At 39.5% G+C, this 18,036-nt stretch overlaps 1 protein-coding gene across 2 annotated transcripts in view; it reads right to left on the bottom strand.

The window, feature by feature from the left end:
* The window catches only part of mast1a (microtubule associated serine/threonine kinase 1a), an 85,673-nt gene extending 68,033 nt beyond the window's left edge, over positions 1–17,640 (bottom strand). Inside the window, exons 1-2 of one of the 2 annotated variants that reach the window (XM_004567876.2) lie at positions 16,390–17,640; positions 158–189 (exon numbers count right to left, since the gene is read on the bottom strand). In XM_004567876.2, the coding sequence (XP_004567933.2) occupies positions 158–189; positions 16,390–16,428 (71 nt within the window). In that variant the 5' untranslated portion in view covers positions 16,429–17,640. The remainder of the gene's footprint in view (positions 1–157; positions 190–16,389) is intronic. The other variant, XM_004567877.2, reaches the window with a different exon arrangement.
* Between the last annotated feature and the right edge of the window lie 396 nt (positions 17,641–18,036).

Raw genomic sequence — 18,036 nt, 5'->3', positions numbered from 1 at the left:
AGGCAAGAAAAAAACTCACATCACACACAGCCATACAACCAACATTACAAAGAAACTCTCCAGGAAGTGTTCTGATGATGTCACACATGTGCACTACAGATGCTACTGAATAAAAAAAACATATTATTATGTAGGAGAAATGCAGAGGAAAACTTACCCACTACTTTTTCGGGGCAGAGGTAGATCCTTCTGGTGAGAAAGAGAAGGCAAGAGAGAAAAGGAAAAGTGGAGAAAAGGAAGGAGAGGGGGAGCAGACAAATGAGACTGGTTAGAGTTTTACACATCATGCAATCTGCAGGACTCATTTCTAAAAGGCAGAAAACTGTTACTATTAGTTATCTATTAGTGTGGTAATGAAATGTGAATTAGCATAACATCTCTTGTAATATCTCATTATACAGACTGTTACCAGCAGGAGTTTATGATTAATCTAACCACACTGATATAATTACTTATTAAAGACACACAATTACCAAATTTTCTGTCGTATTATCAATTTAATGTGGCATGAATTTTCCTTTTGTATCCCTTCACACATTTTGCACTGATGTTTTTAAAGTTTTGTTTGAAGCACAGCATAATTTCTCAGAAAACAGGACGAGCACGTTCAAATCAAGGTCAAAACTTAGACTGATCTTGAGTTACACAAAAAAATGTCGCAATATGCTGTTTTCTCTGCCTTAAGGCAATGTGAACATACACAGATTTTTATACCTTTATTTATGTGTAAGCACTCTGACTTTACATATAATGAAGCTTGGTATATAAATAAAATTGTCATTGTCCTTGCTTGTGTCCTCTTGTTTCAGGTGGGGATTAGACGTGCCTGTTTCAATGTGAAATGTTCTGGAACATACAGGAACCTGAATGAAAGCACACATTTTGTCCTAAAGTCTTTCAAAAAAATTTCATCATGGGTGTTACTAACAGATATTTGTCGAGTTACGAGCCACATTAGGTACACCTGTTTAAGCGCTTGTTAACACAAATACCTAAACAGCTATGTTTACATTGGGGCCATGAAGACATGCTCAAAACGACCTCCTGAAGATCAAATTGAATATCAGAACGAGCAGGGAAGATGTCAGTGGCTTTGAAAATGGTATGAAAGAATGGCTCTCAATCCAACAGAGCAGCCAACAAATCTGCAGAAACTGTTTGATGACATCAAAATCTCTGAGGGATACTTCCTGCACCTTTTTGAATCTATGCCATGAAGAATTAAGGAAGTTCTGAATGGTCCAGCCCAGTAATCCAGTAATGAAGAGGCTGATAAATGCAAATATGACACAAGGGTAGAAAATAATTACCACAAAACTAGGATTAAAGTACATTTAATGTAAATCCCATGAGCCTTATACAGTATTTCTTGTACTGTGACTGTGCCCCCTAAGTATTAATCACATCCACATATTGCAGAAAAGGTTTATGAGATTTACTCCTGCAATTGATAGCAAAAGTTACATGTAACATAAATATTAACTACTGTAGGTAAAGGAAAGATTTTTCTTTCTTTTGCCCATCAGTTAAAAAAAAAAAAATCCTATGTGCATCACAGCATACATCTGTCACCTGGTACCACCTCCTCATTTATCTGAACCATAATTGTTTAGCAATAACATATATATAAATGGTTAATCTTCCTAAAGTCGCAATCTGTGAATTTGCTCTTCCTTAGAGTTAACCACTAATGCTACTTGCTCACTACTTGCTTAGGTCTGCAATAGGCTAGTTTCCATTTATTCAAAACTAAATGTAATTTTGTATATGCAACATAAGCATATCATTTCTGAAATGACTATTTTGGTAGAAAAGGTTGCCGACCCCGGCACTACAGCCAAACCCCGAGCTGATTTTAAAATGCATAAAGTATAACACTGGCTTAAGTGTTTAGAGAAGGGATCCAGGGTATGTTCAATATGTCATCTTAATAAAAACACCCTAGATGAAAATTTTAAAAAAGAGCAATGTTTTAATTTACAGCTTGGCTTTAAGGTGATATTATATTGTTCATGTATCCTGTCAGTGAAAAGCAGTTTGACAAATAATCCCTCGTAAGTGCTTGGAGACCTTAGGGCTTCAGGAAACACCAGGTTGGAGGGAGACAAAATCAATTTAAAAATTGTTGCTGCTATATTTATGACACTGGGACACAACTGTAAGGACTCTGATGTGATTACGATCTACTGGGATGAATCTGTATGCTGCTTGTTACCCATCAAGTCCCAATTTAAAACCATTAAACATTCAGTTTAGCTAAGATCAGGTTACTGTCAATTTCTCTTGTCAGCCTGTCCTGTGTCGCTTATCAGGATATTTTCTACCTCTCAATGGCTTTGCTAAAAAGATAACATCTTTTCCCCCCCCACTCGGCTTGTCACACACAGCCATGTCTGTGAATTCAAATGAATATAAGTAACTAGAGACGCTAGGGTCACATAAGTTGAGGGAAATAAGGTAATTATAAAGGACTGCGACTGGTTTTCACTGGTTTTGATTTGATCCTGAGAGTTCTGTCCCTCCGTCTCCCTCGTTGCCTTTGTTTAAGTAAACCAGCATTACAAAGTCAAACTGATGAAACGTGACTTGACAGCTGGAGCTTTTGTCTCCAGTCTCAAAACAAGCTGGCTACCCAAACCCGCCCAATTCCAACACCGTGGGCCATGAACACACTTGCAGTCCGTTGATAGAAAATTACATTACAATATTCAGTATTTAGCACGACAAGAATGGTCCATGTGTTAAGGTATAAAAGGTTTTAATACGCAGAACAGTTGATCCAGATGTTTAGAAACTGAAGTCAAAGGTAACTGGATGAAAGGACAGAAATCTTTTGTCTGCCTGAAGTCTTTGTCTCGCAGCCCTCGGCAGATGCTTCTTATCTGCCTTGGTGATGCTCTCACACTGCAACCACCTTTAGCTCTTGTCGATATCTTTAGCCCAGCTTTCAACAAGAAAAAATCAGACTGAGTTGAATAATTCTGGTTGCTTTGGCTGCGTGTTTTGATGCATGCGGCTGAATTTGAGCATACAGTTTGCTCCTGTATACCTCCTCATTCTTCTGTCAGCAGTGCAATCATACATAAAAAGCAGTGTGCCAGTTAAGCTGGCAGCCATAGGTGGCCCAGCCATAGCAGACCAGCCGTTATGTTTGATAGATGAGGTGGTGTGCTTTGGGTCATGAGCCATTTTTCTACATATTTTGTTCTTGTCACATCTTTTTTTCCATGAGTCCATAACTTTGTACAAGAGCTTCCACTTTCTTTCTGGATGTTTTCTGTATTGTTTTATAAGTTTCAATCTCATATAGGATTTGTTTTTTCTCATTGAATCATCGGATGATCAGTTCATTACATGATCATTATTATTTGCCTGCAGATTATTCTTAACTTCCTGCTGCCCTGCTCGTGTTTCTTGGTTAGACATTTTTTGCTTTTTTAGAATGATCCCAACTTTTGTTTTAGCCAATCAACTTACTATCTGTCTCACAGATTTAAGCTTGTGCATCCAATTATTTTTTAAGTCATTAAAGATGTATGCTGTACAATCATTCCACTCTGAAAGAAATCATTAAAAGACCAAAAATTACCAAAGTTAATCACTTTTTTTGCAGAGAATTACATTACAGGAAATCTACCACTCTCGTCGGTGGTATGGAGCAATGTTCTTCCTTGTTTTCAGTCTTTATAATAAGAGACACTTATCATATCCAAACTGAAGCTTCATACATGCTGAACAGACATGACGTCTTCACTGAACTCTTGCCAAGAAAGTGCTACTTGACAACTACTCATTACAACTTATATTCAATATTAAAATATGCAACTTTAATAATAGCATTTCAGGTAGAGCGGAGGGCAGACAGTTTTTATCTGGGAGTGACATCATCTATCATGGTCAGTTTTTTTCAGGGATGCTAATACGGTACATCATCAAGAGGAAGTGAGCTACGCCAGGGTGACTCAGAGAGCGCCCCACTGGAGTCTTGTGTGTGTGTGTGTGTGTGTGTGTGTGTGTGTGTGTGTGTGTGTGTGTGTGTGTGTGTGTGTGTACGTACATATGTGTGTGTGTGTGTGTGTGTGTGTGGATATGGGGCAGTAGGGATGGCTAATGGACCAAACCCCAACACCTGCTCCCTCTCACTGTCTTTTCAGTTGACAGCTACTGTATGTACCGCTTTCTTGTTACTGGCTATTACTAAGCGTATCACAGCAAGATATAGGCACAAGCCATTATTACTATTATTCTCTGAATTTTAGCTCTAATACAAGATTTTTCCACTGTTCAGTATTCACATGATTTAATATAAAAAAATGATAGTAATGTAAATCTGAAACACATTTGACGCAGTGTTGCACTGATTAATTGATCCATTATTTTAAAAAGATTATTGGTAATTATCTGAAAAATCCATTACTCTTCATAATTAAAAAGCCATTCATCAGAGATTTGAGATTATTTAATTCCAGAAAGTTTCTCCTTTGCTTTGAGTTCAGAGAAAAGAAGTTCTGACAATGACACAAACCTCGATGGACATTTTTCCTTTTTCTCTGGTGTTTTCTAGTTTAGACTAAAAAAGATTGTATAAATAAATATTAAATGTAATAATTGTAGATTTAAGCTACACATTAATATACAATAAAATTAATCAATAGCAGCAGTAGCCACAATCTCCTGACACACGTCAGACCTAAGCCAGAAGACAAAAAAAGGGCAATCCTTCATTAATCAATAAGGATTTCAATCTCATAAATAAATCACTGTGCATCCTTCACATGATGTAGCAAAGTGCTATTTCAGTCTCTAAAAGCCTGAATGAAAAGTTAATACATATTTTTGAATCTATGTGTACAAACAAGTGTTTTTGTTAATTTTTAGTAAATGAATTAATACAGAACAACAAAAAAACTGACAATTTGCTGATGTTCCTCGATTCCAGGTGTGTGCAAGTAAATGTAAAACCATTTTATACAAAGTTGTACCAAAAGTTAAATTTTGAGATTTTGAACTGATTGTAATGCCACAAAGAGGTCACATTACTAAACAATTATTACATTAATTTAAAAAAAACAAAAAACTGATCAGCTGATTTAAGAAAAACAGTTACTTGTTTGCTTCTGTTTATCTGACCTCTGTTTCATCTCCTTTATGGTATTTGCCTCCAGGCGCTGTCACTTTCATGCTTAAGAATGTATCATGTTCAAAATAAAATCACTTTTTATGACATTTCATGTATTTTATGCATTTCTTTTTCTAAAACAACTGACATCTTGGGCACATATGAAATGATTAAAGATCATCCTTTAGAAGATGCATAAGCAATACAGTGCTAGCATCACTGATGCTCATTATTAAAACTCATTCTCGGTCTTCACGGTTATACACTCACAAGCCACTTTGTTAGGTACATGTACATGTGTTAACACAAATATTTAATCAACCAGTCATATGATTTATGACCATTTGTGACCAGTCATATGGTCATACAGACACGGTCAAGACAACTTGCTGAAGTTCATCAAAACAGAACAAAAGGTGATTGAAGTGACTTTAAATGTAGCATCATTGTTGGTGCTAGATAGGGTGTGTAGAATATTTCAGAAACTTTTGATCTTGTAGGATTTTTCTACATAGTTATCTCTAATGTTTACAGAAAATGGACCAAAAGTTGAAAGCAGTTTTGACTGCTTCAAGCTGATAGAAAGCCAAAAGTAACTTGAATAAATACTCGTTATAACTCAGGTATGGAGAACAGCATATCTGAGCAGATGAGCTACAGCAGCAGAAGACCACACTGGATGTCATTTCTGTCAGCTAAGAACAGGAAACTGAGGCTACAGCTCACACAAGCTCACCAGTATTGGACAATAAAGAACTAGAAAAATGTTGCCAGGTCTGATGAGTCACAATTTCTGCTGCAATATTCAGATGGCCAATGTAAGAATTCCAAATCATTCCAATATGGACCAAAATCCAGCACCTTGTTAAATCTATGCCATGAAGATTTAAGGCAGTTCTGAAGACAAACTGAGGTCCGACCTGGAACTAGCAAGATGTACGTAATAAACTGACCAATGTGTTTATGGGACGTTTCATTATTAGCACCCATTTTCTGCCTTTGTGCTTATACTAATGCAAAAATGTGTCCATGTTCACACTGCAACAATTTAGAAGTGTGATCTCGGACACACATACAAATTCCAGTTCACATTCATGGCACCGCAGTTACATTACATAACAAGAAAGCCTCCATACAAATATTTAAACAAAAACATCAACTTTAAAAAAAGTTCTGATGTAACCTGCGTGCACTACAGAGATGCAAAAGCATTAGTTAAGCATTTTTTACAGCTTTAATTCAACATAGCCAGACTCATGGAAATCTGCACATACAAACAAACACCTCCCCGGCACATTTAATGTATTATGCACAGCTTCCGTGCGCCAAGTAACAGCCCATTAATCACATGCTCCTCGGTTGCTATGCTTTGCGAAGACAGGACAGTTCAACCCAGATTAAAATATTATGCAAGTTTGCCAAAGACGTTAAGGCAGGGTGTCAGATGTTTTTTCTTTGGCTTTTGCTTTTCAGTTAATATCTACCCAAGGACCAAGTGAAGGCCAAGTGCAAACCATAGAAAAGAAAAATGTTAATATGTTGCTCCTCTGGGCAGAGTCATGAGACTTCTGTTCTGTTTCCACTGCCAAAACTCAGAGCAGATTGGAAGGCAAATGTCACACAGTGTATTGTTCAGTTTAACAGTCTGCAAGTCTTCAGTTTTTTCTTAATAGCCTTCAATTCAGAGCTCTTGACACTAGGGTCTGAAATAATGTAGCATCTCGATGAAATGTGCGGATTTTGAAACCTGAAGAGCTGGTATCTTTTTCTTACTTCATGTATTTCGGGAATTAAGCCTGGCAAAAACTTTATTTCTTTAAAGGTTTCTGGCATGGGAATTCTAGCTCTGCAAAAAGTAGTTCAAATATTTGAAAGTATTCCCAAATATATTGTGGCCTAGATTTGTTGCTTTGATGTACACTTTGCTCTCCCAGTGCAAAACCTACCCTTTTCTGAATAATACTGACATCAGAAGGACGTGTTGAGGCAGAACAAAGAAGTGGGCATGGCAATGAGTGACAGGACTTGGCAAACAGAGCTGGATCTTCTGCAGTGATCACACTCTTATCCCTCGTGCTTAGCATATTGGAAATGGGCACACTGCCCAGAACAAAATATTGGACAAATTATGCGTGTGTGTGTGTGTGTGTAAGTGGCTTACTCCATACTCCTACATGAGAGCGGGATGAGACACACAGCATGATTTGTGTTTGTTTGTGTGTGCGTGAGTGTTTGACCATATGGGTTAAGTGTAAGTATATTGTACTCCACACACGTACAATTGCTCGGACAATATGATAACCTTCTCTTCAGATGAAAACAACTCATATGACTGATACACTTTCTCCCACAGCAGAGACTACGGTTACAGTTGAATAAAATGGATGGAAAGGTGCCTAAACTCAGGGTGTTAGTCATGATTGCTGGTGATCTACTTTCTATTATTGTGTGTTTACTAATGAGGCAACTGCTTCTGTTGCATGACAGCATGACTTTGTGTAACTGATATAAAGTCTTTGGAGCACTACAGTCTGTAATTGTCATTTAACATGATATCAAATTCACATGAAAAGTGTAAGTCAGTCTAAAGCTGTTGTCTTTTTTTTTTTTTTTTTTGCCTGTCCCGTTTGGCTCTTTTGCCATCAGAATTGTTGTCTAAAGGCAAAGAAAGATGCCCAACGGATTTACTTTACCAAACTGACCATCCCAGCCTTGCCGTAATGGTCCATTTGATTCACCTTTTATTGTTTATTTTATTTTCACTTACTGAATACGGGACAGACTTGACTGGGGGAAAGAAGGGGAGAAAGAAAGAGGGAAAGAGAAACAGCTGAGAAGAGGGACGGGGGAGAAGGGCAAAAGACAAAAACCAACAGAACGGGCAGAAGAAAGAAAAAAAAAAGAAGAAGAAAAAAAATGCATATATCAATCACCTGGATCACCTGCTAAGAAAGAAAAAAGAAAACAAGCAGAAGAGAACAAGAGTAATAGAATAAACAACATCACAATGATATATGGGAATATGACAGTAAATACTAAACATAAGATCAACAGAACACAGTGTGCTTTGAGGTAGGAGCCAAAAAGGGTGTAGTTTGTGGGTGTGATCACCCGTGTGTACACCTGTGAGCATGGACGCGCCTGAACAACTACAGGCCGATCTCAAATCTCCCGTTTTTAAGTAAGATCATTGAAAAAGCAGTTTCTCAACAGCTCAGTTACTTCTTAAAACAGAATAATTGCTATGATGCCTTCCAGTCAGGTTTTAGACAGAACCACAGCACTGAAACCGCTCTGACCAAAGTGTTTAATGACATATGTCTGAATACAGACAGTGGAAAAATGTCAGTCCTAGTTTTACTGGATCTCAGTGCAGCATTTGATACAGTTGACCACAACATATTACTCAAACGACTGGAGAACTGGACAGGTCTTTCAGGAACTGTACTAAACTGGTTCAAAACATACGTAGAAAACAGGAAATACTTTGTATCAATAGGTAACTTCACATCTGAGCAGACAAGTATCACATGTGGAGTTCCCCAAGGTTCCATCTTGGGACCCCTTCTGTTTAACATCTACATGCTCCCACTGGCACAGATTATAAACAACAACAAAATAAACTATCACAGCTATGCAGATGACACACAAATATATATCACAATGTCACCAGGAGACCGAGGCCCTGTACAGGCTCTTGGTAAATGCATTGAGGAAATCAATGACTGGTTGTGCCACAATTTTCTCCAGCTAAACAAAAACAAAACTGAGGTAATAGTCTTTGGCGCCAAAGAAAAATGATTACAGGTCACCAGAGAACTTCAATCTATACATCTAAAAACCACAAACCAGGCGAGAAATTTGGGTGTAGTGATGGATGCAGACCTAAACTTAGAAAAACACATTAAGACAATAACAAAGTCAGCTTACTATCACCTCAAGAATATATCAAGGATAAAAGATCTGATGTCTCAACAGGACCTGGAAAAACTAGTCCATGCATTCATCTTTAGTAGGCTTGATTACTGTAACAGCATCTTTACAGGTCTACCTAAAAAAATCAGTCAGACAACTACAGCTCATTCAGAACTCTGCTGCTCGAGTCCTCACTAAGACCAAAAAAGTGGACCACATCAGTCCAGCTCTGAGGTCCTTACACTGGCTGCCTGTCCGTCAGAGGATAGACTTTAAAGTTCTGATGCTGGCCTATAAAGCTCTGAATGGTTTAGGACCAAAATACATCAATGACCTCCTGACCCAGTATGAACCATCCAGATCCCTCAGGTCATCTGGATCCGGTCTTTTATCAGTTCCCAGAGTCAGAACCAGACACGGAGAAGCTGCATTCAGCTTTTATGCTCCTTATATCTGGAACAAACTCCCAGAAAGCCTCAGATCAGCTGAAACACTCAGTTTATTTAAATCCAGGTTGAAGACTCACCTGTTCTCAGCTGCATTTGAATAAAGCACCAAATCCACACTTTAAGCTTAAATTTCAAAACTTACATTTAACTACTGATTTTATCTACTGTTCTGATTTTATCTGTTTTGATTTTATATACTGTTTTGTTTGTTTGTTTGTTTGTTTGTTTGTTAATTAGTTAGTTAGTTTATTTGCTTGTTTTAATCAATTTTAAATCATGCTTTTTATTTGTTCTTGTTTCTAATGTCTCTGTAAAGCACTTTGAATCACCTTGTTGTTGAATTGTGCTATACAAATAAACTTGCCTTGCCTTGCCTTGCCTTGTTTTTTTAAAAGGTTCCTTCATGTAATGATCTGCTAGAGGGTGTGGGGGGGCCACAGCCCCGTCCTCCAGGGCATGAAGCAGGTGTGGAGGAGATCAAAACTCCAGACATCCAGAGGCCCCCAGAACACAAGAGACCAAGGAAGACCAACAGAGGGGCAGCCGCGCCACTGTCCCAGAAAGAGCTGAGGAGAGTCCCAGATGAGGGCTCACTCAGCAGCTGCGGAGCAGAAGCCAGGGGGAGTTGCAGTGACGCGCCCGTGAGCTCCGCCGGCAGCCAGCCGTGCCTGACTGACCGAGCCCCAGGCCGAGAGGCCGGGGGCACCCCACCTCCGAAGTGGCCCGAGCGAGCCCCAGGCTCCAGGCCCCGATAAGCGGCCGCCAAGGAGTGAGCTGGTGTGTACCTGGACGCCCATCCCCGGACACAAAGAACCACCAACGCACCGATGTCTGAGGGAGTCCGCCACTGGCAGGGGAAGTGGTGGTGGGGGGAGATAGGCCTCCAAACCTTGGAGGGCCTGAGATGTCCCCAGAGAGGTGGCGCCTGATACCCAACCTGACATATAGACACAGACATACAGGCACACACAGACACAAACATCCATTCCCACCCTCATGCTCTCATATGCACTTACTCCACACTCAACCAACGTGGAGACAGACATAAAGAGACGCTGTACACACGATCACACTCCCCAAGCGTACTCTACAAACCGGGTCTAGGTACCCTTGCTCCTGGAGGGGGGAACTGCACCCAGACCCAGGTGGTGTTACCCTTTTCCCTGCGGTGGGGGGAGGCAGACCGCCCGACTCCGCAGCAGCAGGGAGGCCCCACACTCCAGACCGCAGTCGGACGGCCAACTCCTCCTCCTAGCCCCCCCGCTCCAGCAGGCCGCAGAGAATGGGGGTGAGAGAAGACTCCAAACCTCCCTCCACCCGCTCATTGTAGTGTTGATGCATGTGTGTTCTAAGGTGCATTTAAAACCCAGGAGGGCATGGAGCTACCTGCCAGAGAACAGCAGGTAAGCGCATGGTCCCTCCTGCTAGCCCTCAATGTCTACGTGTATTCAAAATTGAGAGGTGGGCAACGACGCCAGGGGTGGGGTGTACACCCTGATGGTAATTTGGATTCCGTGTTTCGTGCCTAAAGCTGTTGTCGCATGTCCAAAGATCACAGAAAGGACCAACAGGAGATATGGGGGAAAAAACATAAACCAAAACTTTAGATCAAAACATCTACTGAACGTCAATGTTTTACAGCGATTTATTTCTCTGTGTGACATCATAATGATGTGGCAGCTGGACAACTGCAGGATGAAAATGATACAGTCAGAAGGAAGGATAGGTGGATAAAACACGTGACGCAGATGAAGTGGTATAAAACACTACTGTGGATCCAGTGGAGATAAATGACTACTAAACTATAGATGACAGCAGGTTTAGCCAATCAGCAAACTACTGACCATGAAAATTCACATGCTTATATGTTTAATCTATTAGCTAAATATGTCTGGCGTGCCAGCCACAGAAGAGTCAAGCATACACACTCCATCTACTGGGCAAATATTTTCATCAATATCCACCCATTATGCACATAAACTGGTGTTGAAATTGCAGCACACGAGTGTCAAAGATACATCTCGATGTCCCAGCCACAGATTTCTGTTGGCACACCTCTCAATGCTGCCTTGTTTTCTGTCCAACGAGCCCTCCAAATTAAAAGATAAAATTTGCCCATGCTCTCCAGAACAAGAAAAAAATCTGATGCACCTATTGATATGAAAGCATCAGTTTTGTGGCCCTTCAGAAATAAATATACAATTTCATGGGTTTGAGTTTAAATGATGACTTTGTGAAGGTAAAGCAATCATTAACAAATAACTAGTTAGCTAATATTTATGATCATTTATAAAGGAAATCATCTTTGGTTGGAAAACTGTCCTGAGTTCTGATGATTTTGGATCTCCTGTTATTACAGACTTCGCTGTCACTCCGTCATAACATCACCTCACTTCCTCCTTTGGCACCACCATAATTACGACAGGCCATGTATAATTGATGTATATTTAATACATGTTTTCAATAATACATCTAACTTCTGTTTCAGCGTCGCTGGTACTAGGATGAAAAGCAGAAAATATTTTCCACCTCATAGTACAATGAAATCATTTTTTTCATTTAGCTCCTTATTGAATCATATTAAGATTTACATTTTTTGAAGCCTTTACTTTTTTTGTATATTCTGTTATTTTCAGTTTTACCAAGCTTTTTCTTTAGTTTTATTTTTTAACCTTTCTTACCTATTTTGGTCTGTAACATTGCATTTATTTTATTGATATAAGCTGTTTGGGATATTGTAACACAGTATTTTACCTATTTTTAGGATTAATAAAGTATTTCTTATCTCTGAAAGTTTTGATATACAGTGGACCTCATGGCTGGACATGTGTAAGTGTTTGGAATGGGGCATTCAGGAGGTCTAGCAGCCCTTTTCCACTAGTACCTACTCAGCGCGACTCGTAGTACCTGGCACCAGGTACTTTTGTTAAAGTCCCATGTTTTACCTTGTATCTTCTGTTTATGCTTTATTGATTCGAAAATAAACTGTTGAATGCCAAAGATTTAGTGATACATCCTGACATTTCAGATCTTAATCCCCTGGCATCAAATCTTAAACATCAGAAAATCTTGTTATCTTTGCTTCCTTTCTTAAATTTGACTCACAAATTAAATCAAGCGTTAAAGTCTTTCATTTAAAAAAAGAAGAAATTATTTCTTTCTATCAATGATCCTGAGGAAGTCATTCATGCTTTTATTACATCTAGACTAGAATGCTGCAATTCCTCATCTGTTGGACTGAGCAAAACCTGATATCATGAATGCAGCCGGTTCAAAATGCTGCTGTTAGACTCTTGACTGCTACATGGAAGTGGAATCATATTCCAGTCATTCTTAAATCATTGCACTGGCATCCTGTGACGTACAGGATCAATTTCAAAATGTTGCTTCTCACATGTAAGTGCTTTTGTGGGCTTGCTCCAGTTTCCAGCTTTACAATGCTTTGTTCTATGACGCTCACTTAGTTGACTTCTTGTAATTTCAAATTCCCGATAAGGTTGTGCAGGTGATCAGGCATTCTCAGTCAAAGCTCCAAAACTCCCTGGAATCATCTTGTTTCTCAGGTTAAGTCATCTTCCTCGGCAACTGAAAACAAACATCTTCTCATTAGCTTTCTCATCTTCAGACTATTGCTTAATTTTTCCTAATTCCTCTTTTTTACTATTCGTATTTTATTATTTTTATTATTATTTACTCTATTTTTCTTTATTGTTCTTAAATCATTAATATTATTCCTATGATAGTTTTGATGCTGTGCAGCACGTCTCTGTCTGTTGTGCCTAAATGTTCTATATAACATATATATATATAATATTGACTTGAAACATTATTAGATGACCTAAAACATTATTGCACATTTATGTGTTTCAGCTACCTGTTTCACCCCAAATTAGTTCAGTGTCCACATTCATAGTTGACCAGTGAAGTAGTCATCAGTGCTAAACACAAACATGTCATCAGTATATACACTCAGTCCTTTTCCTCCCTCCTCCATCCCTCTGGTATGAAAGCAGATCTAGGCAGTAAAGGGATCCAGATATTGTAACAAGCACTTAAATGGGGTCTAGTATAGCCCACAGCTGCTGCCTTCTTCTAATCTATGCTGCCGCCACCCTTCCTCCTCCTCCTCCCAGCCTCGAGCCCTTTCAGGCCATCCTGCTGCTGGTGGTTGGTCTTCCTCCCTCAGGGCACACAGGGCTGTTAGGCCACCATTAGTCCTACTAATGGGCCTGACAAATGCACCACATCCTCAGCATTTAGACCTCCTCTGTCTGAGATATGGATATCGACCACTTCTCAATGGAACTGGAAAGTATAGGGCCAGAGGGTGGGAGTCGATTTTGTATGTACATATACAGAATTTGTGTGTTATGCACGCACACACAAAAACTAACCGTTGGCTTCAAGACATGTCTTCACCTTAAAATTCATTGGTTTATGCTACCTTAGGGGAACTTCATGATCCTATAAGGAAATCTAGTCTCCATAACGATTTGTGGAGACATGATTTTTAAATCAAAATAATCTGTAAAAACTAGAAAACACACCTACACATTAAACACCACATGACTAAAAAGTACACGAACCAAGTACCTGTGTCTTTCTATGTGGTTATGTGTTCCTGATTACCATTACAGTCCAATTTACAGAGTGTGCGAGTGTGTCTCTGTCTCGTTGTGTATTTGCATGTGCATAACATTAATGTGCACATCAGATTGCCTCTTGTCCCCTGCCAGTTTACCCGCTCTCTGTTTCTATTGACAGTGTTGAGATCCATGGCTGAAATTCCGATATGATTAACTTCTGAAGAAATAATTCAGTACTAAGGACTTCTCAGTGTTTCATTCACACACTGAAATCTGCCAAACCATCATTATAGCATAGAGCAGTCATTGAGGTGAACTAAATTCTACTCTAACAAGCTCTGGTACTCATTTGCGGAGAGGAATATCTATATTACATATCTGATCCAGATCTCTTTACTTCTTTGATGTACAAGATCAGTCTCCTGGTGTGAAGAGTTAAGAAGGTGCAAGAAACAACTCTAACACATAGGGATTCATCAGAGAAGCCCATTCAGAGCAGAGCTGAAAGAATAACACCTGTTTAATAAGGAAAGACACCGTCAAGATTTACTACTTTTTATACTACACGTAACCGGTGAAGGCTGGTAACCTGCGATTGCCATGTTTCAGTATATTTTAACATGGTGTCTAATCTTTCAGTCTAAAAATACAGTGTACACATAAGTTCAGAGTAAAAACAACTTACTTGCAGCAAAATGCAAAATTGAAGCAACTATTTTAATGATCAAAATTTGACGTAAAACTCACAAACTTTTATGGTTTCAGGTCAGTCCAGGTTAGTCATTTGATACTGAAACAAACAAATCAAGCTCTCTCAATAGAGATTAATGTTGGATGTAATTTCATTATTTTCTTCTGTTTTATAGACTGAGCAGTCAAACTAGACGGTAATCAGCATAAATCATTTAGATGGAGGAAAAGCTGATGGGAGTTCAGCTTTAATAAAAGGCGACACTCTGGTAAATAACAACCTGTTAATCACGCACAAATGCATTTCGGGAAGTACACAAACATTACTGCTTCCTGCACTTTTATCAAATGCCTGGTCTTAATGTCAACACAGAGTTCAAGAAGTGCAGCTCAACAATGGCAGGGATGGCTGTGATACCCACAGACTGCCTTGTTTTCCTCCTGACCTTACAGTGGGGACACAGGCAAACTACAATCTAGGGAATAGCATTGCAGGAAATTGTTTACATCTATTATTTTTTTCTATTATTATTACTATTTATAAGTGATGGGAACTCTTCTACAGAAGGATATTTTTGGTAGAGTTTTCAGCAAACTAATCTTACTGTAAATTAATTTAAAAGGCAGCTCAGACAGACTAGCAAACAGTGGCACTAATGGTGAGCTTTGCCTGTCTCACTTGATTAGTTTCACACGCCCACCACACGAGCGTCAGAGCAAGCTTTTACCGGCGCCTTGACATGTCAGTCACAATAAAAGTGACTAACCTACATAATGCAAATGTAACAGTACAACCCATTTAACTTACTCAGTCTCCAACACGACTGATTACTATGGATGTCCAACATATAAAGAAAGCTTCATACTGTCTGCGATTCTTATCTGTTTATTATCACTTTATGTAACCACTACTAGAAATTAATGATCTATTTTAATAACTATGACAACATTATGATTTGTCAGGTGTCTGTGTGCCAAATTAGCCAAGTATTGCATTCATATTATCAGTTGTGATACATGTAAGCTGGTTAAGAAAAGGACACCGACATTTAAGGAACTGTATTTTAGAGGCAGAACACAATAGTTTTTATGTGCTCTTTAGATGCTTCCAAAACATTTGACATCACAAGTAGTTTGTTAAATTGCAATGCAGAGGGGTCCCTGCATATCTAATTAGGATTTTACAGTGTTGGTACTCACATAGAACTATGCAAGTTAAGTGGAATATGGAGTTATCTGAATCTTTTTCTGTATAATGGAGTAAGACAAGAGGGAATATTGTCTCCTGTTCTATTCGATCTGTATCTTAATCATCTTTCTGTCACGTTAAATGACTGTAAGACTGGTTGTATGCTGGGTAATCTTCTTGTTAATCATTTAATGTAAGATGCTGATCTTATAACTGTAATTTGTACATCCAATGATATCTACAAAAACTACTTAAACTGCATCGAATTTAGAGGAATGCGTGTTACACGAATCTATCTTACATCTACAAATCACCACCATGCAGCAGCTTCTGGCCAAAGAAATCTTCCATACTTTCATGAAAACACTTTCTGTTATTATGAAATGACGGCATTTTATCCAAGTAATGACTGCGTTTGCGTAACACCCCAAAAGTTCTCACCTGCAGCCTCCGTCTTCGGATGATCCCTGAATCATCCATAGCGCGTGTCAGAGGGGATGTCACACCTGTCGGTTGGTCTCGTGGCCCCCTGGTCTCCAGGTGACGGGGCGAGAAGAGGGTCCACTCTCGCGTGGCTTTCAGCGAGCCAGCAAGACGTGATAATTGAACGCTAATAAGCCGAAATACCCGACGGAGTGTCGGTAGGTGTCAACATCACTTTTCAGAGAAAAGCAGATGATGTTCCGGAGATTAGGTGGCCCTGTTAAGGTCAGTATGAGAAATACCACAAATCCTATATATAAATACGCATATATAAACGTTTACCGTCACGTGCTACAAGGAAAAAACTACACCGGGGTTTGACCAAAATATAAAAAGTGCCGCTCCTGTGCTCGACCGCAGCCGACATCCCATGCTGGCTGAGACTGACAGAGAGTACTGACTAGGCTCCTCTGCGAAGTGCTGAATAAGCAAGAGGCTTCACGGTGGGATCAGCTTGCTCTGCATGAACTTAAGTCCAGCTGGGAGATAGAGAAGAACCCCTCACACCGAGGCTTATCGAGGCGAAGATAAAACAAAGTTTGCGCACATCTTCACTCCCGAACAGCCGGTGATCCACGGCCAAAGACAAAAAACATTTTCACTAAAATTAAATTAGATCACCATTTTAGATGCTTCTGTCGCGATGATGCTCCGTTGGTTTAAAAACCCAGTAAAGAAGTCCTCAAGCAGCCAAGCCACATACATCTATGTGCTGCGTGCATGTACACAGAGTTCACTGCATGCATTCTGCACATCACTACCACAGATCTCGATCTTATCACACATCCACGTCAGGGAATATGTGCATTTAAAAAAAAGAAAAAAAGGAAAAAGGGGGGAAAGGCACGATGAATGAGAAGCGCCTCTACCCGTCCATCTGGTGAAACATGCAAACACAGCGGCATCGAAAGCAGGTTGATCGCTTCTCGTTTTCGTCCCCTGGGACACGGATTTGTCCGTCTTCGGGTATTCGATGTGTTTAGTCTGTTCTTCTTGGGTGTAGCACCGCTTTTCCTGTGAAGAAATGATCTGTGTTTGCTTCACAGTCTTTGCTCCATCCTCGGCTCCAGCCACCCACTTCCTACTACCAAGCGACGTTTAACCCCTCAGCGACCGGAGACGGTGAGAAAGACTAGCTGTACCGGCTGAGATGTGCGATTTTCTGTTCCTTATTCTGATAATAGCAGGAGTTTCAGGTAGGAACTGAGCAGGAGGAAAGTGGAGACACGATTTCTTTTAAAGATGCTTGTAGAGTGAAGCTGGGGGACATAGTGTACCTGTTTCTTCATTTACTGGCCCCTGGTGTTGTTCTATAAATAGCTGTAGAATATTTTTATGTACTGAAGAACTCATTGAGTGCTCAACCTGTTATTTCAACTCTTACATATATATTAAAAGTATTAAACTAAATGCAGTCGTTTTGGTAGAGGAGTTTATTTTTGTATATCTCAATTACCAGCTCCTATTTAGCACCATAACTGGCAAAGGATCACTAAATGAAAGTAAATCTGAAAAAAAAAACCCCAACCTTCCACCTGAGCTGTTTTCTTTTATTTTACAATAACTACAATAATTTCATGGGTCATGTCATTTCTTCCTGTTAAA

Source organism: Maylandia zebra, linkage group LG6 (genome assembly GCF_041146795.1).
Source record: "Maylandia zebra isolate NMK-2024a linkage group LG6, Mzebra_GT3a, whole genome shotgun sequence".
Lineage (NCBI taxonomy): Eukaryota > Metazoa > Chordata > Actinopteri > Cichliformes > Cichlidae > Maylandia > Maylandia zebra.
This window is presented reverse-complemented; position numbering and strand designations above follow the sequence as displayed.